At 34.9% G+C, this 25,237-nt stretch overlaps 1 protein-coding gene across 3 annotated transcripts; it reads left to right on the top strand.

Moving 5' to 3' along the window:
• Nucleotides 1-782: 782 nt before the first annotated feature.
• On the top strand, nt 783-24,302 carry LOC125498173 (protein DETOXIFICATION 30-like). Of its 3 annotated transcripts, XM_048645777.2 has the most exons (9): nt 783-1,246; nt 6,504-6,699; nt 7,866-8,211; nt 9,100-9,186; nt 9,334-9,390; nt 22,131-22,369; nt 22,482-22,600; nt 22,932-23,018; nt 23,633-24,302. In XM_048645777.2, the coding sequence occupies exons 1-9, from the start codon at nt 893-895 to the stop codon at nt 23,723-23,725; spliced, it is 1,578 nt and encodes a 525-aa protein (XP_048501734.1). In that variant the 5' UTR covers nt 783-892; the 3' UTR covers nt 23,726-24,302. The 3 variants fall into 3 exon arrangements, with proteins under 3 accessions (XP_048501734.1, XP_057252060.1, XP_057252061.1); XM_057396077.1 differs by lacking the exon at nt 22,932-23,018; XM_057396078.1 differs by lacking the exon at nt 9,100-9,186.
• Nucleotides 24,303-25,237: the final 935 nt, after the last annotated feature.

Here is a 25,237-nt window from a genome sequence, read left to right on the forward strand (position 1 = left end):
TGGATGGAGCAAAGTGGTCGTGGTGGTGGACAGTAGTGGTGGTGGGCAGCAGTGTTAGGTCGCGCAAATTTCTCGTCGTAATTCTCTAAGGGAGGGAAAGATGAGAGAAATAGAATTGCTCGTAATTCTCTACTGTACATGCGCGCAGTATTTCACAAAAAAAAATTTAACGTATGGTTGCGCTTGTAAAAAAAGCGCAGCCCTACAAAGTAGAAGGACTGCGCTTTTTTCACAAGCGCAGCCATACTAAGTCAGAAGGGCTGGGCTTTTTTAACAAGCGCAGCCCTTCAGTTAGTAGGGCTGCGCTTGTAGAAAAAGCGCAGCCCTTCTGAATGTAAGAAGGGCTGTGCTTTTTCTACAAGCACAGCCCTACTAAGTGAAGGGTTGCGCTTTTCTTCAAAAACGCAGCCCTTCTGTTATGTAGGGCTGCGCTTTTTTAAAAAACGCAGCCCTACAATAAAGAAGGGTTGCGTTTTGAAGAAAGCGCAGCCCTTCCTTTTTTTTTCCCCTAGTGAATATATATACAAAAAAAACCTACGCATGTGTGATCTTGTTATATTCCACTCATTGTGTACTTTCATAATATTAACTTTTACATTTTTTTACTAATACGGAATTAAAGATATATTAAAGGTGAAAGTTAAATCTTGAATATCGTGTAAAAAAGAAGCAAACATCTTATTATAAGAGGATGTAGTACTACGAAAGAAAAAAGTTGTCATAAATGAGCACTAAAATTCTTAAATATATATTGTTAAAGACTTCGATAGCAATTTGAATATTTGATGGGTCAATAATTAAGCCCTGGTGTTTGGTGTACCTCCTGTAGTCATGTCAACCATATTTTTATATTTATATCTATATCTAAGCTAGTAAAGCCTCATTATTTTGTATGATCATGGAGAATACTAGTGGTGCTAAGCAGCCTTTGTTATCACCCACCATTGTTGCGGCTGATGACGACGACAATCAAGTTACATCAATTACAACGAGAGAAATTGTTGTGGGTGATGATGACGTTGAAGAGGATATCCCACTCATCAAAAGCCCTGAAATTTTCTTCAAAGTGTATTGGTTGGAGTTGAAGAAGACCATGTATCTCGCTGGACCTTCTACTTTTATGCGTACCTGCCAATACTCCCTTGGCGCCATCACCATCACTATCTCCGGCCAGCTTAGTACCCTCGATCTCGCCGCTTTCTCCGTCGAAAACACCGTCATCGCTGGCTTCTCCTTCGGTATACTGGTATGTATTTATACGTAATAATTCTATGTTATAGCTAGACACCATATTATGACAATACTCCTTCATTCTTTATAAAGTGGTATGGGATTATAGGATGATCATCTCAATATAATTTACTTATTAATTGAAAGATCAAAGTAAATATAGACTTGTTAGATTATTGTTCATTTAGCTTGTTTAACCAGAGCATGATATTAGCCAATTGTATTGACTAATTTTAGTGGTCAATGGCATAGATGGTTGTTGAAAAGATGTTTGGTGAGATTTTAGATTTGTTAGTAGTACAGAAAATGGCTACTTTTAGGACTTAATGAAAACGATTTTTTTTTTTTCAATAAAAAGCTACAAAGATTTACCATATACGAAATTTATCTCAAGTGTTGAATATTATATTAATACTTTATAAACTACTTTCTCTATTTATCAATATTTTGCAATTTGCATTCTTTTCTTTTGGCAATCTTCAACATACACATTTGATTATTATTCCTTTCATCCATGTTTTAATTCTTATGTCTCTTTAAATTTACCTCATAGCATTTATTAGAATTTTTTCCTCGAATAATGCAAAAGTGGGTTTTAATTCTAGAAATATGAAAAAAAAAAATCAATGCGTATCGTCCACGTAGGACGGCACGCGAGAAACTGTTTTTTTTTTTTTTGCCCACGTAAACCACTACTCACAGTAGCGGTTTATTTTAAAATAAACCGCTACTTTAAGTAGCGGTTTATACACATAAACCGCTATCTCAAGTATTATACTGAGTAGCGGTTTACCTGGGCAAAATGTTGCAAGCACATATCAAACTCTGGAGTTGGGGATTTCAATAAACCGCTACTTGATTAATGAACCGCTACTTGAAGTAGCGGTTTATAAAAAAACAAAAACAAAAAAAAAATTAATATTAACCGCTACTTCAAGTAGCATTTTACTTACGTAGAAAAAAAAATTATAAAATAAACCGCTACTGTGAGTAGCGGTTTATACACATAAACCGCTATCTCAAGTATTATACTGAGTAGCGGTTTACCTGGGCAAAATGTTGCAAGCACATATCAAACTCTGGAGTTGGGGATTTCAGTAAACCGCTACTTGATTAATGAACCGCTACTTGAAGTAGCGGTTTATAAAAAAACAAAAACAAAAAAAAAATTAATATTAACCGCTACTTCAAGTAGCATTTTACTTAAGTAGAAAAAAAATTCTCGCGTGCCGTCCAACATGGACGGTACGCATGGAATTTTTTTTTTTTTGGCATATTTCTAGAATTAAAATCCACTTTTGCATTATTCAAGGAAAAAATTCCATTTATTAACTCATGTTTCTTTTAAGAAAAGGTTGGCTAAAAGATAAGAAACCTTTCTTTGCTTAACTTAATAAATGAATAATTCCCTCTTAACAAAAAATTTTTACAAGATATTTGAGTAAATTTTTTTGACAAGATATTTGAACAAACTTAAGGAAACTGAACAAGTAGTTTCTTTAATTATGTGTTAATAAAAATTTAGAAGAAGTCGATAGTTTAATTTGACATCGAAACCAAAATTGATAATGCACATTGCATCATTAGTGTTTATATGGGTCAACTTCAACATCTGATCCGCGATTAATACGATATATCCATCACTTTTTTGTTTCATCCACCAAACAAGACCCTAATATTCGCATCTAATGCGACAAATTTGGACACATATAATGTGACTCGATCGAATAGAGAATCTCCTTATCAAAATTTGGAACACACACATAAGTGACTCAGTCCGCTAGAGAACCGCCTTTACGCTCTTTAAATCCTATAAGAATATTTCACAAGGTGTCAAACTTACTGCCAATGATGTCTTCATCAAGATTAGATATTAGATATTGATCAAAGAAGTTTAAATTGATACTCCCAAGTTGTACTTACTTTTTTTAGTTTTGCTACCTAGGAGTACTTTATATATTTTAACCCTTACAAAAAATAGTTCCTCCGTCTTTTCTACCATTATACATTTGAATATTAGTCTAGGCATAACGTTAAATAACATCGATTTATTCAATTATTTAAAAACAAAATTAGAAAAAGTATAAATTATAAAAATAAATATTGAGAAATCTAATAAAATCTCACAAAAATTATATTTTTTACATTCCTTATCTATGAGAAATACTAGATAGTTAAAGTACAATATGTGAATAGGTTTCACCAAAACAACGTATGTGAAGAGAACACAATTAACATGGTACAACCAAAACACCCAAGGCAATACTATATAGATAAAGCAGAAAAGTAAGAAAATGCATTCCATAAGTGAGTTGAGGAATTCTTTTCTAAGTTTTTTTGACAACGAGAAATCGTACATTAATTAACAAAGGAAGTACAACCTAATGCTAATACATCCAAATCTAACACAAACCAACGAACCTAAATGAGCTTTAAGAGCTCTTACAATTAATAGAAAACAAAAACAACCAAAAACGATAGAGAGTCGCATGTGATGGAGGGCATCACTGTTCAATGCTGGTGATGGTGGACTCACAACTTTGATGGGTGATGCAGCGGTGGTAAGAGAAGCAAGTGTCATTGACGATTCGGACAACGAACAACCAACGGCGAGCATTGCATTTCGTTGTATGAGTAATCCCAACAAACCGCTATTGCTTGGGATTTTGGGCCCATGATCTTGTGAAAAGTCACATTCCTTTATGACTCAATACTCTCGCTCGAGAGTATTTCAGGTTTCTCCATCAGAAAGGAGAAACACATTTAAGCGGGCATTCTGAAAACCACCAGATGCAATTGGTGTGCTGCCTTCATATTTGAATTTATCAAGGCAAGGATCATAAAGATCAATGTCAAACTAGAACGACAGCTAAATAAAGTGAGCTCTCGAACACTTCACCGGTTTGTGAAATCGAAAAATAGATATCCCAACCATGAAAAACATACATCGCCTCAACCACGTGCACAATTTGCTTGATTCACTTGTACCCACATCACATATTCCAAAAAAAACCACAAATTCTACTGTTATGAATTCCCATGCCTTATCCAACCAAGTGACTCCTAAAGTTTTAAAAAGCACCACACATAATAAGAAGCAAATAAACATATTGGGAATTAATCCACCTAGGGGAAAACTAACAACCAGGGGGAGGGGGAGGGGGAGGGAGAGAGGAAGCCCAAATACTAGGGGAAGGGGAAAGGGATGCCCGACTTAAAACAGGGGGAGGAGGATAGGGATGCCCAACTTAAAAACAAGGGAGAAGGGACGGGAGGACCGACACTAAAACAGGGGAAAAGGGGTGGGGAAGCCCGACGAGAACAGGGGGAAAAGGGAATGGGAGGCCAGAAGAAAACAGTGGGAGGGGTTAGGGAGGCCTAACTCTAAAAACGGGGAATAAGGGACGGGGAATAAGGGACGGGGAAGCCCAAGACACTGTAGGTGGGGACGGCACGACAAACGACTAACACCGGGGAGTAGGGTGGGGATCAGTGTAACTACTAGGGTGGGGAAACCAGCGACGATGGGTGACTAAGCAGAGAAACGAGAAGACAAAACTAGCAGCAATCAAAAACCAGTGACGGGGGTGAAGGAGGGCTCGACTGCCGGCGTAAGGAGCCCGAGATGGCTCACGTGAGTTTGTGGTGGGGGTGTTAGGGTTTGGGTACAGAGAGAAGGGTTTATTATGCTTCTTTGTTGATGTCTTCTAAATGGCCTTTGTTTTTGGTTATATTGAATGGATTCGATAGGTAAGGAAACGCCATATAGGATTATTTTTTTGGTTAACAAAAAGTAGGTACCAAAATATTATAAGTTGGTATTGAGTTGAGAATATATGACTAAATCATGCAACGGTAATGTTATACTAGTAACACTTATGGATGCCATCTAGTTTGATTAGTAATGTCTAGTGGAGGTGGTATACAAAAATTGGGATTGAATCACGTCTATATCATTGCACTTAGTCACTCGCTCATTTAGATATTGGTAAATTACAATGTAATTCCTCCGTTTCAAAATAGATGACACGATTTGACTTTTGCACTATCCCAAACTACTATCATTTGATCGTGTCTTATGATTTTTACATAAGGAAAAATATAGTCATTTGGGATCTTATTAGTTTCGTTTCGATATAGGCCTTGTTTGGTAAAGAGAGGTTTGGGGAAAAATGAGAGGTTTAACCTCATATTAGAGGATTTGACTAGTCAATACTCTAATTTGAGTGTTTGGTAAAGAGAGATTTCAATTAACTTATTGATTCGAAAAGGCGAAGGTGAAAAGTTTTTTACATTCAAGGTTTGGAAATGAGTAGATCAATTGCATCGATATATATATCTAAAACCCAAGACAAACAAATGCCATGCTGCCACATGTACTCTCCCCTCCCCCACATAATCAAATGAGACATTAAACAATAAAAATATGTGTTTCAAGACTCAAACGCTTGACCTTTCATTTGATATGCTAATGCACTAACCAACTACACTACAATACTCATGTTGTTTTTTTGTGAAGGAAAAAATCAGTTAAAGAAAAGATAATATTTTTATTTTTGAATACTTCAAAATGCACGTTGGTAAATAATCCGGGGAGTATCGCCCGAGACAATAACTAGCTTATGTTCTAAAGTTGTTGAAAATTACATTAAATAAATAATCAAAGATACAACAAAATATTATGCACATGTCTTTATTGGCCATTTTACACAATTATGTAGCAATCAGTTACCAAACACCTTTATAAAAACAGCTTAATACGAACAGTTAGTCCAATCAACGAATACAATCAACTATCAGCTATCAGCTATCAGCTACCAAACACATTTATAAAAACAGCTAATACAAACAGTTAGTCCAATCAACGAATACAATCAACTATCAGCTATCAGCTAACAGTTATACATACTTATTGCCAAACAGGCATATATTTTCATAATATCAACTTTTTCTAATTTTTACATGTAGAAAATTAGAGATCCTAAGAAGTGTGTCAAGTATTCTAAAACATAGGTAATATTTGTTAACTAAGTATTTTTTTTTTGGTGAAAATAGTACTCCAATATAAACTTAAATAATATCCGTTACAAGTTGAAAACTTGCATGTTCCGCATTATAAGCCGACATACAATAACTAGGAGGTGGAGGATGTATCTAGTTAACGAACAATCTTTCAAAGACTTCGTGCTTATCCTAGCTAACATATCCGCTAGTGTATGGTTAACTAAGTATACTGATCAAATGTGTGTTTTTTGCAAATAACAAAATTGAAGTTGGGGATGGGCAGTGCCTTAGAGACATTGTGTGGGCAAGCATTTGGAGCAAAACGAATAAACATGTTAGGGGTGTATTTGCAGAGGTCTTGGGTGATCCTCAACACAACAGCAATCTTACTGAGCCTCCTCTACATCTTCGCGACCCCACTTCTTAAGCTCGTTGGAGAAACTACCGCAATATCAGAGGCGGCAGGTATACGCAATATCTTTGATAGTCAATATACATGTCCAATGTTTTGTGTTTTAAGGTCTAACTTTGGAAATTTTGACAACAATTTACATCAATACATAAAAAGTATGTTCATATAGATTTGTTAAATTCGTTTTCATATGTATTTTTTCTTTAATTGATGGCTAAGAGTAGTACTGTTCATAGGTTTGGTTAGTTGGTGTTGTTTGGGATATAACCCAAACTAAATCAGAAATAGAAGGTTTGATGTTTTTATAAACCAAACTGCACTACATTTTTGCCCAGACCAATCCAAATCGCACCACGTGAAATGTTTTGGTGCAATGCGGTTTAAACAAACCGCAAACATGAGTAATAATTTATTTTTTCATATGTGCGGATATGGTAAAGTTTATGTAAACTTGTTGCTGAAAAATAGTTAATTAGCTACAAATTGTTGGAAAAGTACCTCATAAATGACTAATATATGTGGTAAAAGGTTGTTGAAAACCCAATATATAAATCATTTAAGGAAATTTTGTCAAATAAACCTTTTAATGATTCAATTTTGCGAAAAAATAACTTATAAAGCATTCTTTGCAAAAGAAACCACAAACTTAATTTTTCTTGTAAGAGGAAATACAAACCCATTCCCATTTTTCGGTGTGTTTTTTCTCAATTCCGGTGCTGACCCTTCTATCTTTCTTTAACCTCGCTCATATTTTCATTAACTGCGGCACCACCCCTATGCATCTTAAAAGCCATACCGGGAAATGGGAATAGGTTTCGTCTTGCAAGAAAAAATAAGTTTGTGATTATTTTCGCAAAGAATGCTTTAAAAGGTATTTGCTCGCAAAATTGAAACTTTAAAAGGCTTTTTTAACAAATTTTCCATTCATTTAAATAGTTTTTATGATTTATGATGCGTTATGGTTTTATTAAGATTCAAACCATGATTTGCTTGAAATCACAAACCAACCCAATATCTTGAAACCGTAAAGCAACCGAAACCACGAAAATACGGGTTCGGTTGCGATTAGGTGTGATCCAAATCATATAATGAACAGTCGTAGTTAAAAGTATAGAAAGGAGACTGTAAATAGAGCATTAGAGTGATGTTTCAATAGACGAAGGAAGTATATATGGTCAAAAGCGATATTTTAAAAAATCCTCGATTTAACGTTGGACAGGTAGGGTAGCAACTTGGATGATACCGCAACTATTTGCATATGCAATGGTATTCCCAATCTTAAAGTACCTCCAGGCACAGTGTAAGGTAATGACTATGGCGGCGATCACTGGGATAGCCTTGCTCCTACATGCCTTCTTCTCATGGTTGTTCATGCTCAAGCTCGGGTGGGGCCTCGCTGGCGGGGCTGCGGTGTTGAACATTTCGTGGTGGTTCATAGTGTTGTCCGAGCTTGCTTACATTTTCAGCGGGAGGTGTGGAGAGGCTTGGAGTGGATTCTCTTGGAAGGCCTTTCATGACTTGTGGGGGTTTGTTAGATTGTCTGTTGCTTCTGCCGTGATGTTATGGTAATATACCTCTGCATCACTTCACTACATCTTCATGCATGTAGTCCAGATCCAAAAAAAAAAAAACACTAAACAACTAAGTGCTATACAGAGAACTAAGTGTATATTAACGCTATACTTTTTGTTACTTATGTCATATGGTTTTTCTACATTATGTCCTTGAGTTTTTTTAGTTTTTACGTTGTGTGTCGATCTTTCTAATATTATACATAGTGTCCCTCAACTTAGCTTTTTTAATGCATAATATCCCTGCGTGAATTCAAACGTCATTAATTTCATCTACCTTTTGTAATTTAGTGACGCTAATATAGTAACTTAAATATAGTTTGACTCTTACAAACAATATATTTATATGTTAGATTTGTTCCACTAAATAACAAAAAGTAAATAAAACTAATGACACATAGTTAGCTATGGTGGCATTATGCATTAAAAAAACTAAGTTTTAGGGAACTGTATGAAATTTTAAAAAGGTTAAGTTACAACGTCAAAATCGAAAAGATACAAGGGTATATTGTAATATAACCCTACCTTTTATGTCAAGTACAGGAAGTAAGGTCATCAACGAACTCTTTGTTCTCTGCGAAACCATTGGGTTAATTCTTAATACCAACTCATTTCCAAATGTAATAATCTTTATATCCATTTCTTTTACTTCGAATGATGGTGCCTACCAGGGTGAAAACAGAATTCCAAAAAAAAAAAAATTTATCTTTTCCCTTTGTGTATTATGAATCATTGATTTAGAAAATGTACCATCCATTTCTTTTAGGAAATACTATAAAGGAATCATTGGGGGAACTAGCACTAATGTTACATTTAAAGTGTTTTAAGACAACTTTCATCATTAACTTTGGCTTATTTTTAAATCATCTTATGCACGTACAGCTTAGAAACGTGGTATTTTATGATTCTGATTATGTTCGCTGGGTATTTAAAGAATGCAGAAGTCTCGGTGGATGCCTTGTCTGTATGGTAAGAAACAGTGCATAATGCATTTCTTTGTTCATCCGTAATTGGATATTTATAATCTACATAAGTAATTATGCTATTATAATCAAAATTCATCATAATTGTTGGTTTGCTGCTTAACTTCAATGTTCTCTTAATGTGCAATTTCAGTATGAATATACTAGGATGGACAATGACAGTGGCTTTGGGATTTAATGCAGCAGTAAGGTTCGTAATATAGTTTTTTTTTATGTTGCGTGTTTTTATTTTAAATAATATTAAATATATATTTTTTAACTGTTAATATTTTTAAGGATTATTTGATTTTAATAATACAACTTTTTAACCATTCACAACAAATAAACTAACATTTTCATTATTCTTGAATAATGCAACCTTTTTATGCAAAATTCTTACAATAAGTCAAATTGACTTGTAACCCGTGAAACTAATTTTCTTACTCACTCCTCCCCAACCCCTGCTGCTCACCACGGAAAACACATCTCCCCTCACCCCACCCCCTCCTCTTCCCCTTCCCCAACCCCCAAAAATAACCCACACACCTGAAACAACCCATTTTCTACACAACAAACGCACCGCTAGAATAGATCATAATCGACCCCAAAATCTGCCAAGTAGTTTTCACCTTCACCTCTCTCACTCCTCAAACTCAACCCCCTCCCATGCCACTCTCACCTCTACCAGAAAATCGAGTCTCTCTCTTGTAATGATCCTTCTCCGCCTTTTGAAGCTTCCTCACCGCTTCTTCATATGAGTCAACTTAACTTGATATTTTTTCGATGAGTGGCTGCTTCGAAGTAGCTCCGGGAGATATAGTTTTGCGTTTGATATTTCTGGCTTAATTTCCTTTTTATTCAACAATACTCTGCTGAGGATGGTGCATTTGATGAGATTAATTCTCTGTGCGTCGGTGAAAGTCATCCTTACGACGTCAAAATTGATGCACTTGTTAGAATTCTTAATCTATGGGGGAAAGGAATGGTATTCTGCCATGGAAGATGGCAGAGGTCGAAGGAGAGAGAGAACAAAGGAGAGAGAAAGTAGAGAATTCTGTATTATATTTATGTCAAAAATACAACTCTATTACATTTGTTGTTATATATGTATATCATGTGCATACTAACAACTAATCTATGTTATATCACTAAAGCTAACTAACCACTACAACTAATTACAATGCTAACAACTTTGCTTATTGAACTAACTATGCTATATTCCAACACGCCCCCTCAAACTGGAATGGGTGGGACAACCATTACAGTTTGAAACCGAGCTAGGTGAAGAAGAGTTTTGATGCTGAGCTTGAACTATCAACCACTCAGGAGCTAGTAACGTAGTGTCATGGACTGATGAACTGGACATAATGATATTGAGGTAAGGTCATCCCAAGCACAAGCTGAAATATAGGAACCAGCAATACCATTCTTCAAAAGAGAACCAACTCAACTGTCTTCTACTCAGTAGTATTGATACAAGCATAACAGAACCAGCAGCAGTTGAACTAGGGGCTGAACCAACTGAACTAGCTTTACTTTACACCAAAACACCATGAATGAGCACATAACCATCACAAAACATTCACCCATATTACACAATCCAATTACACCACTGAGCAACCATCAATCACCATAAAATCAGTCAATAGAACTGACCAACAAATCGATCATCAATCACCCAACTATATACACCACAACTTCAAACTAAAAACAACCACAAACAACTTCCAACATCCACACCACATCAATGATCTCAACAAGAGAACCATCACCATCACTACCTAATTCCCCCCGTCAAGCTTAGAGGGGTTGAAAAGCACTCTAAGCTTGAAAAAGAATAACTATAGAAAAGAGATGGAAAGAGGAATGAACTTGAGAGTGTGTAAGAAGTGAAAGAGAGAAATGACCACTTTTGGGTCTCAAAGAAATGCCTCAATGGGCTTAAACTTGATCTCAATGATCAATCAAGAGGTTAAAGTCATAAGACTATCAAAATTTGGAGGTTAAAGTCATAGGACTATCAAAATTTGGAGGTTAAAGTCATAAGACTATCAAAATTTGGAGGTTAAAATCATAAGACTATCAAAATTTGGAGGTTAAAGTCATAAGACTATCAAATGATCTCTATGGATCTTCAACAATGACCACTATGGGTCCAAAAATGACCTTCTATGGGTCGAAACAAGCCATTATGGGGATTAAAACAAGCCTCTATGGGCATCAAAATAAATCATTCACAACTGACCTTCTTGATCACACCAAAAAAAAAACTTCAACAAATCATCATCATCAATTCAACCCAAAAATCCATCAATGACAAACAACTTTTACCATCACTCAATATCACAAAAAAAAAATCAATCATACTACACCAAAACAATCCCAAAATGATCAAATCAACCCATCATTATTCAAACAATTAAACAGCCTTGATTGCTATTCATCAATACCAACTAACAACTCACACATCAACAATACCAACAATTCAGCATACTCCAAAAATACTTATTATCTCCAAGAATTAACCATCACAAAAACAAATCACTCAAATTTCACTCAAACTGCTATTATGTCAGTCAACACAACCATCAACAAAGTATCAATATGCAAGTCATCACCATATCACAGAACCATTATTACTACTTAAGGTACTATACACAATATGACTAAGAGCTCAAGAATCATACCCAACTCAAGGTATATTCACCAACAACAACTTGAATTTAACAAGAACCCATAAATTCTTGATTAAATCTTCAAGAAACACCAACTCGCCTCCGATTTCGAAGATCGCAGAAGTACAAAACCAAAACCTTGTATCATGAAGCGGAAAATGTCGAAGTAGAAAATTCAAGAAACCAAATCAAGAAGCACCCATGAAGTCTTCAAGAAACACCCATGAAATCAAACTCACGTCTTCAGCTCGAAAGAATATCAAACTTCATCAATTTTATCAGGAATTCGCAGCTTCATGAACCGCGATCAAACCCAGAATTCAGAAATTTGGAATTTATACCCATCAATCGAATGTGTGAAATTGGATGAAAATTCGACTAGAATGAACAAAGATGAACCCAGAACATTGAACAATTCCTAAATCAATTAACCCATAAAATTGTCGAATTCAATTACCCAGAAAATGAATCGATTTTCAACTGGACGAACCCCTAGAAATTGGGGAAAACTCAAGAAACCCAGAAAATTTGAGGAACTCGAAATACCCAGAAAAATGAAGGACTTCAATTCATGAAAGTTAATGAGATATTCGATCCAAAAATGAAGAAAGAAAAAGAAATTAGTGAGAAAATGAGGGAAAACAGATCGATTTGTGATGAACGATGTGAACTCAAAAAAAAACTTGGAGCTTGAGAAATTAGGGTTATTTCGGGAAGATCTTAACGAGATCATAGAGCCAGGAAACGTTCCCGCTCTGATACCATGTTAGAATTCTTAATCTATGGGGGAAAGAAATGGTATTCTGCCATGGAAGATGGCAGAGGTCGAAGGAGAGAGAGAACAGAGGAGAGAGAAAGTAGAGAATTCTGTATTATATTTATGTCAAAAATACAACTCTATTACATTTGTTGTTATATATGTATATCATGTGCATACTAACAACTAATCTATGTTATATCACTAAAGCTAACTAACCACTACAACTAATTACAATGCTAACAACTTTGCTTATTGAGCTAACTATGCTATATTCCAACAGCACTAATCTACGAGCAAATGAAGGATTGAATTGGGGAAGAAATTTTGGAGAAAAGGGAAAAACAACGACAATTTCGACTTGTTTCATAGGGCAAAGATTGGTGATGGAATTGGGGACAAGTGGAACTTAGAGGTCGTGGGGGTGGTAGATGTGAAAATAGCGTTGTTTATGGATAGAGAGTGGAATTCTGAGTAAGTGATGACATGTCAATTTAGATTGGTGATGGAAGGGTTAATGATGAGTGAATGGAGTGATGAGAATGTTTGGGGAGAGAGAAAGAATCAGGAGTGGTTATTCGGGGGTGGGGACTTGGGAGAGGCTTGGGGGTCGGTGGTGGTTGCGGGGTTGGGTAATGGTTTTAGTGGTGGCCGCGAGTGGCTCGGATGGGTGGAGGGTAAGGGAGGATAGAGAAAGAATAAAGTGAACCAATTATTATTTGACATATATTCCCTTTTATATATTCAATAAGTTGCATTTGATTTTTACCTATTTAAAGAATTTTACTTTGTTAAAAGTTGCATCATTCAATACTAATTAAAAGATTAATTTATTCATTGCGAATTGTTAAAAGGTTTCATTGTTGAAATGAAAAAAAATCCTATTTTTAGTTAGATATTAAACAAATTAGATAATAAAAAAAATACAGAGAAAACTAGAAACTAAACGTGACAAAGTCACCACTTACAAGACGATTCTAACAAGATTCTGCGCAAACGACATATTTTTTCACTTATAAAATCACTAAATATGGAAAAGTCTTATGAGTTTGACTAAAATATCCCAAGAAAAGCATGCTTAGATTGTTTTCATAAAGATTCGCTAAAGGCTTGTGTTATAGTGCTTTGTCAGAAAACAAAAATGATATTGAATAAACCCTTAACTAATTCAGTTTTAAACCACTAAAATCAAAATTTTAATGCATGAAACATGTCTTTAAAAGATCTACTAACCGAGGTGCAATAGTTTGAATTCCGTTGACGCCCTTTTAAAATATAGAAATTTTATGGATACTTAATAGTAAGGCCGTCTCAAAAATTTTGGGACCCCGGTTCTAACATGAAAATTGAGCTCCTAAATTTATAAAAAATAAAGACGGAAGGTTAGAGTTCTAAAGATAGAAAGTTGAAAATCTACAAATAAATCATTGAAAAATTTATTAAGAGTGGGAAACAAGGGTGATATCTTCAAATATGAAGTAAAATTTTCAAAATAATATATTTTAGGGCCTTCAAAATTTTGGCGACCCTGTACTGTTGGGCTCCTTGCACACCCTTATCTACTCCTCTGCTTAATAATAATGTTAGAAGTACAATGTAGATATTCAACAAATATAAAGGGCGACAATGTAGAGGAACCGAATAATAATCTTAGTCCTTTTGTGATTTTTAAAAGATGTAAAAAGGTTTTGAGTTTGAATTCTGTAAAGAATTGGTATGTACTTTTTGTTTTGAGGAATAGGGGAGATTCATTGATAATAAAACATTGAATGTGTACAATCATCCCGTACATAAACTCGAAAAATAATACAAATATTAAGAACCCTAAACATATTAGCTCCACTGATAAATTATTCCTATCTCGTATTGGATGTCTTTGTATCTTCTCTATCAGAGCTCCATAACTGTATCTCTATTATATAAGGGAAGGGGGGAGCAATGGTGTCCTCTTTTGAAATGTCTATTTTGCCCCCTTCCCTTTCTAAATTACAAAAGGAATGTCAAAATCAAAATCGACACTCAAAGATACAACATTCACTCACAAATCACTTAAAAGAAGAAACTTTACAAATCACTCATACAATTGAAAAACTCGCGTTATAAAAATCACGCAAATCACTCAAATAATCAGGAAACTTTATTAAAACTTAAAATTAATATACTACAAACTAAAAATAATAACCTAGAACGTCAATACATACAAAAATTTACTTACAAATTACTATTCTCAAGAACCATTCACAATTAATCTTGGGTCATGATAAAAAAAATAGAGGTGTATTTATAGTGAAATTATAATTTAGAAGTTAGACAAGGAAAAAATTATTTACTTTTTATAATGTTTCCTATATATAATGAAACTTTTACATATATTTGGACCTATCTTTTTCTATTATATATAATAGCGATTAATTATCAAGGTAAAAAGGTTTATGTAAAATATCATTCAAGAATTGAAGTAAAACATGTCTCTATTATATAAGGGAAGGCGGGAGCTATGGTGTCTCCGAATGAAGAGACTATGTTACCCCCTTTCCATTCTAAATTACAAATTCACTTACAAATCAAAGGGGGCTTCAAATAAAAATACAAAAAATATAATTATAACAATCACTCACAAGTCAACTAAAATCATAAAATTGCATAATTTGCGTTATGCAAATCACTAAAATGAGGAAGCTTTACAAAAACTTAAAAGTTCACTTACAAACTAAAACCTATGAAAAAATTGACTTGAAATCAAAGTTTCCACTTTCTTTACAATTTATGAAGTACTGTACTTAATTCAAAAATCAAATAAAAAATTATAATATTAGAATTCATAAATAAATTCAATAAATTTTCTATTTTGTTAATAGAATTTAACTTTCAAAAGTAAAAAAAAAAAAAAAAGAATGGTGAGAGACTTAAGTGACAGAAACTAAACCAATCAAATTTTGTAACTAAAAACAATTATACTTCGTATGTCTAATGTTCAAATTTTCACTCTTATGCCCAAGAAAATCGAGTTTCTGTTTCGAAAAAAATTCAAGCACGCATCGCGTGCAAAAAATTCTAGTAGTCTTTAGGTCAATAATACAGGACGAATTCACGAGATTGAAAACCCTAAACGGATACACGACCAATTCTACAAATTTGCAAGATAGATCCAAAAATAAAAAACAACCCAAGAGAACGAACTGATAGAACCACCATGATAAACGTGGGGAACAAATTCCCAACAAAGGGGGAGAACAAAATCCATATAGGGGACAAAAGGCACCACAAAGATGGGATTTATTGACAACAAAAAAAAACAAAGCAAAGAGGTTGGTAATCCCTAGAGCTGTTAGATATGCTACAAAGATGTTACAATGATCACGAATTTGACTACTAGAAACAACAAAGAACAATCTTCTAAGTGCGATACGCTTTCCCAAAAGCAATATTTCGACCCTTAATTTGACCATGGGTCACACAGAATTCACTCTCGAGATACAAAAAAGAAACAACGATGATCACGCTCACTATGATAAGCGTTAAATGAAAATAAGTACGTGTGTGAAAGAATTTGATGCAATGAACTTGTGCTTTTCAATAGAGAGAGTTTTCTCTTGTTGCTTTCGTAAACATGTATAGGATAATGAATTAGAGTCCTTTGAAACAGAGGAACATCTGGTATTATATGACAAATAACCATCACAAACCAACCGAAGAGATGCGAAAATAAGCCAGCGCAGAGGAGGAGTTGGGGCTCCTCTCTGGAGCGGGCGCTCCTCGCAATCTTTTATCAATTTTTCGCGTTCTTAAAATCCCTGTCAAATCTGATCGCTCGCTCTAAATCGAGCGAACGCTCCATCATCAATGTAATGAATAAATTAATGAACTCTATAACTCATGTTGATTCGAGTCACACCACCATAACCATTGCGACTCGAAACCACGTGACATGAAACCAATACATTTAATACTCTAAATTTCCAAACATCCTCCCCCATTTAGAGTATCCATTTGTATTACTAGCACACGTACACTTCATCACTACAAAAACAACATCGTGCATAAATGAAAGTGTACAAAGACTTGAACTTCCACTTAATACAATACACAATTCAAGAATTCGTATCCAAATGGTGCCGTTAAACGTATGAATACTTGTTCTCATTACATACTTGACACTAAATTAGCCATGTGTCTATATCATTCATAAGTGCATCAAAGCTATTCCCACTAGCTCCTTGAAGCGGCCAAACTTCGCACTTACATAGGTAGATCTCTTAAAAGAAACATGCTCTTGTGATAAAGCATAACGTCAAAGACCTATTAAGATTATACAACCTCTTAAATCATCACAGATTTAAAGAACTTTACCTTGGATGATTATATTTATCATCAAATAAGGAGATTAATCTTATTGAACTCATGACCCAACGTCTTATTGGGCGTTAAGTTAAGATTTCTCTACTCAAGCTTTTCAATAGGCACCAATCCTAAACCGATTGCCATCCTCTCTACCATATCTCTAGCTAAAGCCTTAGTGAAGCAATCCGCTAGATTATACGGAGTCCTTACATATTCAACTGTAATAGCACTATCTTTGATCAATCCTTGAACATAACTATCTCACCATTGTAAACTTGAATATAAGCCCTTGCCAATGCTGCGTCACTATCACAATGTATAGCAATAGGAGAAATCGGTTTTGGCAACAAAGGTATCTCAAACATGAGATTCCTTAACCACTCGGCTTCTTTGTTTGCCGATGACAGAACTATAAACTCCTATGTCATTGAAGAATCCGCAATGCAAGTTTGTTTCTTGGAAGCCCAAGATATAACACCTCCCCCAAAGAGGAATACCCATCCACTTGTGGAGGAATGATCTTCTCTATTAGAGATCCAACATCCATCTGAATAACCTTCTAAAACCGAAGGATATCTGCTATAGGACAAACCATAATCCATGGTTTTCCTCAAATACTTTAATACTCGACGATAGCTTGCCAATGTTTCATACTAGGATTATTAGTATACCTACTTAATTTCCCTACCGCAAACGCGATATCTGGCCTATTACTCGTCATAGCATACATCAAACAACCTATAACCCTCGCATACTCAAGTTGAGATACGACATTACCATCATTTGGCAATAATTTTTCACTTAGGTCCATAGGAGTTGAAACAAGAGATCAGAACAATTACTAACATTAAACTTCTTGAGCACTTTATCAATGTAATGAGATTGTGACAAAGATCAATTTTCCATTGTCTCTCTTAATTCTTATACCTAAGATGACATCCGCCTCTGCCAAATATTTCATGGAGAATTTTGACGATAGAATAGATTTTTTCCATTCAACATGTGACAAATCCGTTCCAAAAATAAACATGTCATCTACATATAAACAAATCATGACACCATTATCGTTGTCATCAAATTTGCTATACACACACTTGTCTGAATTATCAACTTGAAATCATTAGACAGCACACCTCATAAAAATTTTGATGCCATTACTTTGGTGCTTGTTTTAGCCCATACAAAGATCTAATTAACTTGCATACTTTGTGCTCTTGACCTTTCACGACAAACCCTCCCGGTTGTCGCATGTAAACCTCTTCCTCTAGTTCTCCATTCAAGAACGTCGTCTTGACATCCATTTGATGTATCACAAGCTTATGAATAGCTGCAAGAGCTATTAATAACCTTATAGTAGAGATTCTAGCAACGGGTGCATATGTATCAAAATAATCAATACCCGGTTTTTGTGAAAAACCTTGAGCCACAAGACGGGCTGTGAACTTATCAATAGTCCCATCCACTTTCATTTTATTTTTGAAAATCCATTTACACCCCCTTGGTTTACACTTAGGAGATAAGTCAGCTAGAACCCAAGTGTTATTTCCCATGATGGAATCCATCTCATCATCAATTGCCTCTTTTCAAAAAGCGACATCTTGAGACCTCATAGCCTCATTAAACGTTAAAGGATCCTCTTCCACATTAAATATATATAGATACTTAGTCATTATGGAACTCCTTGATCCTTCAACCAAATATAAATGAAAATCCGGGCCAAAAGATTTCTCTTTTCTCGCCCTTTTACTTCTCCTAAGTTATGATGATGTTGATGCAACATTCTCATCAAGAGTTTGTTCATCAACTTCTTGATCAATGTGGTTCTGACCAATTTCAACTCCTTGATCAATATTGGTATGAGGAGTAATATCCTTTGGTCTAGGAATTGATGAATATATGTTTTCATCAAATATTGCATCTCTTGACTCCACAATAGTGTGTATTGACCAAATGTCATTTTGTTCTATAATATAGAACCTATATGATTTGCTACGAAGAGCATACCCTATAAAGATGCACTCAACTCCCTTTTCACCCAACTTTTTACGTTTGGGTTCCGGCACTTTTACAATTGCCCTACATCCCCAAAATTTGAGATAACTCAAGTTTGGTTTTCTTTTACACCAATTCATATGGGGTAACTTCGTTCTTTTTCATTGGAACTTGGTTTAAAATATGACAAGCTGTTAAAATAGCTTCTCCCCCAGAAACCATCATTTAAACCTGAATAGGATAAAATAGAATTTACCATTTCTTGCAAAGTTCTATTCTTTATTTCCACTATACCATTTTGTTGTGGTGTATAAGCTGCGGTTGTTTCATGTATTATTCCCGTAGATTGAAAACAACTTGGATCATAGAATTCACCACCTTTATCGGTTCTAAACCATTTAACTTTGTCATTTAGTTGTAATTCAACCTCATTCTTGTAGATCTTAAACTTATCAAGGGCTTCATCCTTAGTAAACAACAAGTAAACATAACAAAATCGAGAATAATAATCATCAATAAAAGTTATCATGTATTTCTTGTTCCCTAAGGAACGGGTGCTATGGAAATCACATAAATCGCTATACACCAAATCAAGCAATGAAATATCCTTTTCCATATTGTTTGGAAAATATTCTCTAGTTATCTTTGTTAACATGCATGTTCAACACTTCCGTATACTTGGATCAAAAGAGGGAATCAAATCATGCTTAGACATGGAATACAACTTTTTATAGTTAACATAACTAAGTCTATTATCCATAGAGAAGAATTGTCATTAACAACAAAGCAAGTATCTTTCAATGCATTCTAAATACTTAGTTTGAACATATACTATTATAAAGATAACCAAGTCCTACAAATGTACCACCCTTAGACAATATAAATCTATCAGCTTCAAACACCATTTTAAAACCTAATCGATTCAAGGTAGCACTGGAAACTAAATTTCTCTTAAGTTCTGAAGCATACAACACATCTCTTAAAATAAGAGGCTTTCCGGAACTAAAAACTAATTCTACTTGTCCTATGCCTAGAAATTTAGTCGTCGAATCATTTCCCATGTAAAGAACTTCTCCATTGTCAACCTCCTTGAAGGTTTTAAATAGAGACCGCTCCTTGCATGCATGTCTTGATGCTCCCGAATCGATCCACCATGAACAATCATCCTATACACAAAAGATTTCATAAATCATACACACAAAATTCAGATTTGAATTAAGTAAAACTTGTGTACTCATACCTTCTTGAGCATGGGTTTGGTTAGAATTTCCATTCCCACCATTCTTTTTGTTCATTTTCTTCTTCCAAATGGTGCAATACTTCTTGAAATGATCGGGCTTTCCACATTCCCAACAACCTCGTTAAGCACCTCCACCAAACTTAGGCTTCTTCTCATTGTTGTCTTTGGTGAAATTGTTAGCCCTCTTCTTAGAATTAGAAGACTCCTTTGATTTACCATCCTCTACCATGTTAATGGTGGAAGAATTAGGATTGACATATTTTTGTCCATCTTGGACCCGAATGCCCCCTTCAATCCGAAGATGAGCAGCCAATTGTTCAACATTCATATCATATTTTTTATGGTTAAGAAAATTTCTTACATCTTTCCAACTGGTGGCAATTTGTCAATAATTGAAGAAACTACAAAGGTCTCATCCGTTACTATATTGTGTTGTTTAAAATTCCTTAAGATTCTTTGAATTTCATGAAATTGTTCCATAATAGGCCTTGAATCAACCATTTTAAAGTTATTGAAATTACTAACAAGAAATTTCTTGCTGGAAGCATCCTCGGCCATATACTTACTTTCTAAATCATCCCAAAGAATATTAGCGGATTCTACAAATTGATAAACATCAAACAAAGTATTAGACATACCGTTAAGGATATGACCACAACATATGTAATTGTCGTTCTCCCATTTTTTTCTCTTCCTAATTGCTTCAATAGTTTCATTTTCCACTTCATCGGGTTTGGGAGTACTTACGACATATGCCATACTTAGAGAGGTAAGGAGGAAATGCATCTTCTTTTGCCATCTATGAACACCCACGCCTTCAAACTTGTCTAGTTTGTGAAAATTCGTTGTCATCTCACGAACCGTAGTCATCTTTGATAAATATTGCTTTTGGATTGTTAGATATGCTACAAAGATGTTACAAGGATCAATAATTTGACTACTAGAAACAACAAAGAACAATCTTCTAGACGCGATACGCTTTAATTCCCAAAAGCAATATTCCGACCCTTACTTTGAGCACGGATTACACGGAATTCATTCTCGAGATACAAAGAAGAAACAACGATGATCACGCTCACTATGATAATCGTTAAATGAGAATAAGTGTGAAAGAATTTGATGTGATGAACAATGAACTTGTGCTTTTCAATAGAGAGAGTTTTCTCTTGTTGATTTCATAAACATGTATAAGATAATAGAGTCCTTTGAAACAGAAGAACATCTGGCATTATATGACAAATACCTGTTACAAACCAACCGAAGAGACGCGAAAATAAACCAGCTCAGAGGAGGAGTTGGCGCTCCTCTCTGGAGCGGGCGCACCTCTCTGGAGCGGGCGCTCCTCTCTGGAGCGGGAGCTCCAAGCAGGAGCTGGCGCTCCTCGCGCTCTTTTGTCAACTTTTTTCACGTTCTTAAAATCCCTGTCAAACCTCATCGCTCGCTCTAAACTGAGCGAACGCTCCTTCATCAATGTAATGAATACATTAATGAACTCTATAACTCATGTTGATTCAAGTCACGCCACCATAATCATTGCGACTCAAAACCATGTGACATGAAACCAATACATCTAATACTCTAGCTAAATCTCCAACAAGAGCAAAATGGTGTCGTCGTGAGCAATGAAACCACCGCCCACTAGAAAACCACAGCAACAGCAACGAGCTCCCCCAGGGTTTGCAAAACGCTCGGGGAAGATAATGTTTTAAGAAAATGCAAAGGAAAAGCTTAAAGACAGAGGGTTTTTAAAGTTAGGATAAAATTGGAATGAACTTTAAGAAAAAAATAAAAGCAAAAACTACTATTCATATAATATTCTTAGTTTACTAAAAAGGGTTGTATTTTGAATTCATACTATATTTCTATCTAAACTACTATTATTTACCTGTCATAAGAAAACAAGTATATATATCATGTACTGATTAAAGCTTAAATATGTTTTGAAGTGTAAGAGTATCAAATGAACTTGGAGCAGCACGTCCCAGAATGGCAAAGTTTTCAGTTTTGGTTGCGGTAACAACTTCCTTCTTACTGGGTTTAATAATGTCATCAATATTAATCATCAATCGAAAAGAATACCCAACAGTTTTTACCAACAGTAAAGAGGTACAAGATGTGGTGACTGACCTTACCCCAATTCTCGCACTTAGCATTGTCATCAACAACTTTCAACCTGTTCTCTCAGGTGTCTAAACATACTTTTTACTACCTTAATTCACTTGTTTTAGAGCTCATTCTAGCTGTATGCGTTGCAATGATAATTAAACTAGGCCAATGACAATCAAAAATATCAATAGGTGTGGCAATTGGAGCAGGATGGCAAGCTTTGATTGCATATATTAACGTTGGATGTTACTACATTTTGGGAATCCCTTTGGGGCTCACATTGGGATACGTGCTTGGTTTTGGCGTCAAGGTAACTTCAAGAACTTACCTTCTAACTTAAGGTTGGAGGTTCAATTTCTATATCGTCTCTAGTAAGGATATTATTGTAAAATTTTGTCTAGGTAAAACTCTGATTATCAACTTCAATAACTGAGGTTTCTTCATTAAGAGTGTTTTCTTTATCTCATTCCAATACTATGGACGTGTCATTTAGATATCTTTTGTGATCTATAAAAAGCTTTAAAATATAATAGACTCTAAAAATTTATATATAAATATCTTTTAAGATCTATGAACATTTACTAGCTAGATTTGATTTTTTTGTAACTAAATACAAAGTATTTTTTCTACAATTATTGCAGGGCATATGGCTTGGAATGCTCTCTGGTACATGTGCGCAAACTATTATTCTATTTTCAATAGTCTACAAAACAAACTGGAACAAAGAGGTAAAACAATCATACACCTCTCTTGTTCAGTCATATGGCTGAAGTAATTTCTATTTTTCTAAATAGTAAATTTGGGTTGGGGGAAAAGGATGGAGGTAAGTCTTAATATATTGCGCACCGTGATATGTTTGCAACTACTGGTGTTGGTTCGGATTTGGGAAGGATGCCAGGTAGACATGTAGTAAGTACTAGAAGTATTTGAATGGACAACTTGCTATAACTTAACGGTGCGTTTGGTTAATGGTAATAAATAGTGGTAATGGTAATAAAATTTAGTGTAAATTTGTAAATAAGTTATCATGTCAATGATTACTTTAATGAAACTTTATCACAAAATATGTGTTTCTCTTTATAAATTTTCATTACACGGTTACACCCAATACCATCTTTCCAAGTGGTAATGGATAGTAATGAGACTTTAGGACGAAAAAAATGGATAGTTTGGGATGAAGTAGCATTATCACATGTAATGACATAGAATTTCTAGAGTAAATTTAAGTTATAATGCATTACCCCTTTCCCATCATCTATGGTCTCTTACTAAATGGGCATTAAGTGTAAGAATAATGATCTCTGAAATACAATTTGACTTATGGAATTTTTAATTATTGCAGGCTTCCATTGCTGGGGAGAGAATAAGAAAGTGGGGAGGAACTCAAGATGGAAACACCGAGCATGAAGAAAAATTGAAAGACGCTGAAAGATGACAGTTTGGGACTCGAAAATTTTGGTATGAAAAACGGAAACTTTTTGGATATAGTTACAACACTTCATGGGAGTAGGAAAAAAAGTGTCCTTATAAAATTACTGGGAACTATTAGCTTACGTTGCCTATCAAGTGTGAAGATTTTGCTATTAGTATTTGGAGTATATGCTAAGAGAATAGATTGATAATGATTAGCGAAACTACATTCAAGAACATATTTCATGTATCGCATAAAATCGGATCTTGCTGATTCATATTGTAGAGGATAGACACTGTACTGGTTCCATCACAACGGGTAATAAGGTCGAGATGACCACCACACATATGATGATGACCAGGATCCTTTATGTCCATCTCGGCTAGATACCACTCTTGATAGTCGTGATGGCACGTAATCATACACGTGGCAGTGGCATCATCTCCGGGAGATATGGGTACGAATTGTGGAGATGTTAGGATTGTGGTCATTTGCTATTTTTCATAGTTGCTTTGACCACCTATTTGTATTGATTGTTTTTATCATAGTGGTTTATTCACTTTTTTTTATTAAAGTGTTTGGTAATATCGGTTTTTGGTTATGAGGCTCTTTTATACGAAATTTGACTTTTGACGTCCATAAAAATTATCCTCAAATTCATGCAACTGATTGGTTTAATTGAAATGTTAAAAGATAGTGCAACAAATAATATCAAACATATGGGGTTATGATTGACTCATGTCGGTATACCTTATCTCATGTCCTTTTAAACAAGAATGATGATGGATTGTGGTTATCCCAATCACATTACATTGAAAATGTGCTCAAGAAGTTTAACAACTTTGATTGTAAACCATTTTCTACACCTTTTGATCCAAGTGTGAAACTCACTAACAGCAAGAGAACTCCTATCTCCCAATTGGAGTAATAAGGCGTTTGATGTGTGCAATGAAATTTACGAGACCAATTGCCTTTGTAGTTGGTAAACAACTAAGTTAGTTTGATCCAAGCGCATTGGCATGCATTATTGCACTTAGAAGGATTCTTAAGTATCTTAAGAGAACAACTGATTATGGTATATTTTTTACTGGATAGTGGATACCCTTCGGTCTTGGAAGGTCCTCCGGGTGTGAGTTGGATCACTAATAGTGATGATTATTCTTACACAAGTGGATGGCTATTCACTCTTGGTGGGGATACAGTTTCTTGTGTATACAAGAGATAAACTTGCTTTGCAGATTCAGCTATGGTTGTTAAATTAAGAGCCTTAGTTTCTTTGGGTAAAGAAGCGAGATGGGTTGGAAAGTTATTGTAGATATGCCTTTGTGGCCTAACCCTATGTCACCTATCAATTCATGGTGATAGTGAAGCCACATTGGCAAGGGAATATAGTCAAGTATATGATACAATGGTATATCGAGGCATATTGATTATGTCACATTTATGTAAAGAATCTTATTCAAGATGGAGTTATAATTGTGGACTTCGTGCATTTAAGTCAAAACTTAGTTGATCCAATAATGAGAAGGTTTTGCA

The sequence above is a fragment of the Beta vulgaris genome, chromosome 6 (genome assembly GCF_026745355.1).
Source record: "Beta vulgaris subsp. vulgaris cultivar EL10 chromosome 6, EL10.2, whole genome shotgun sequence".
In the NCBI taxonomy this organism is placed as follows: domain Eukaryota; kingdom Viridiplantae; phylum Streptophyta; class Magnoliopsida; order Caryophyllales; family Amaranthaceae; genus Beta; species Beta vulgaris.

Excerpts from the sequence above, each read along its gene's own strand:
- LOC125498173 (XM_048645777.2), top strand. The coding sequence starts at position 893 with ATGATCATGGAGAATACTAGTGGTGCTAAGCAGCCTTTGTTATCACCC. Across the intron at positions 1,247-6,503 it reads GCTTCTCCTTCGGTATACTG|TTGGGGATGGGCAGTGCCTT; the intron begins GTATGTATTTAT and ends ACAAAATTGAAG. Across the intron at positions 6,700-7,865 it reads CGCAATATCAGAGGCGGCAG|GTAGGGTAGCAACTTGGATG; the intron begins GTATACGCAATA and ends AACGTTGGACAG.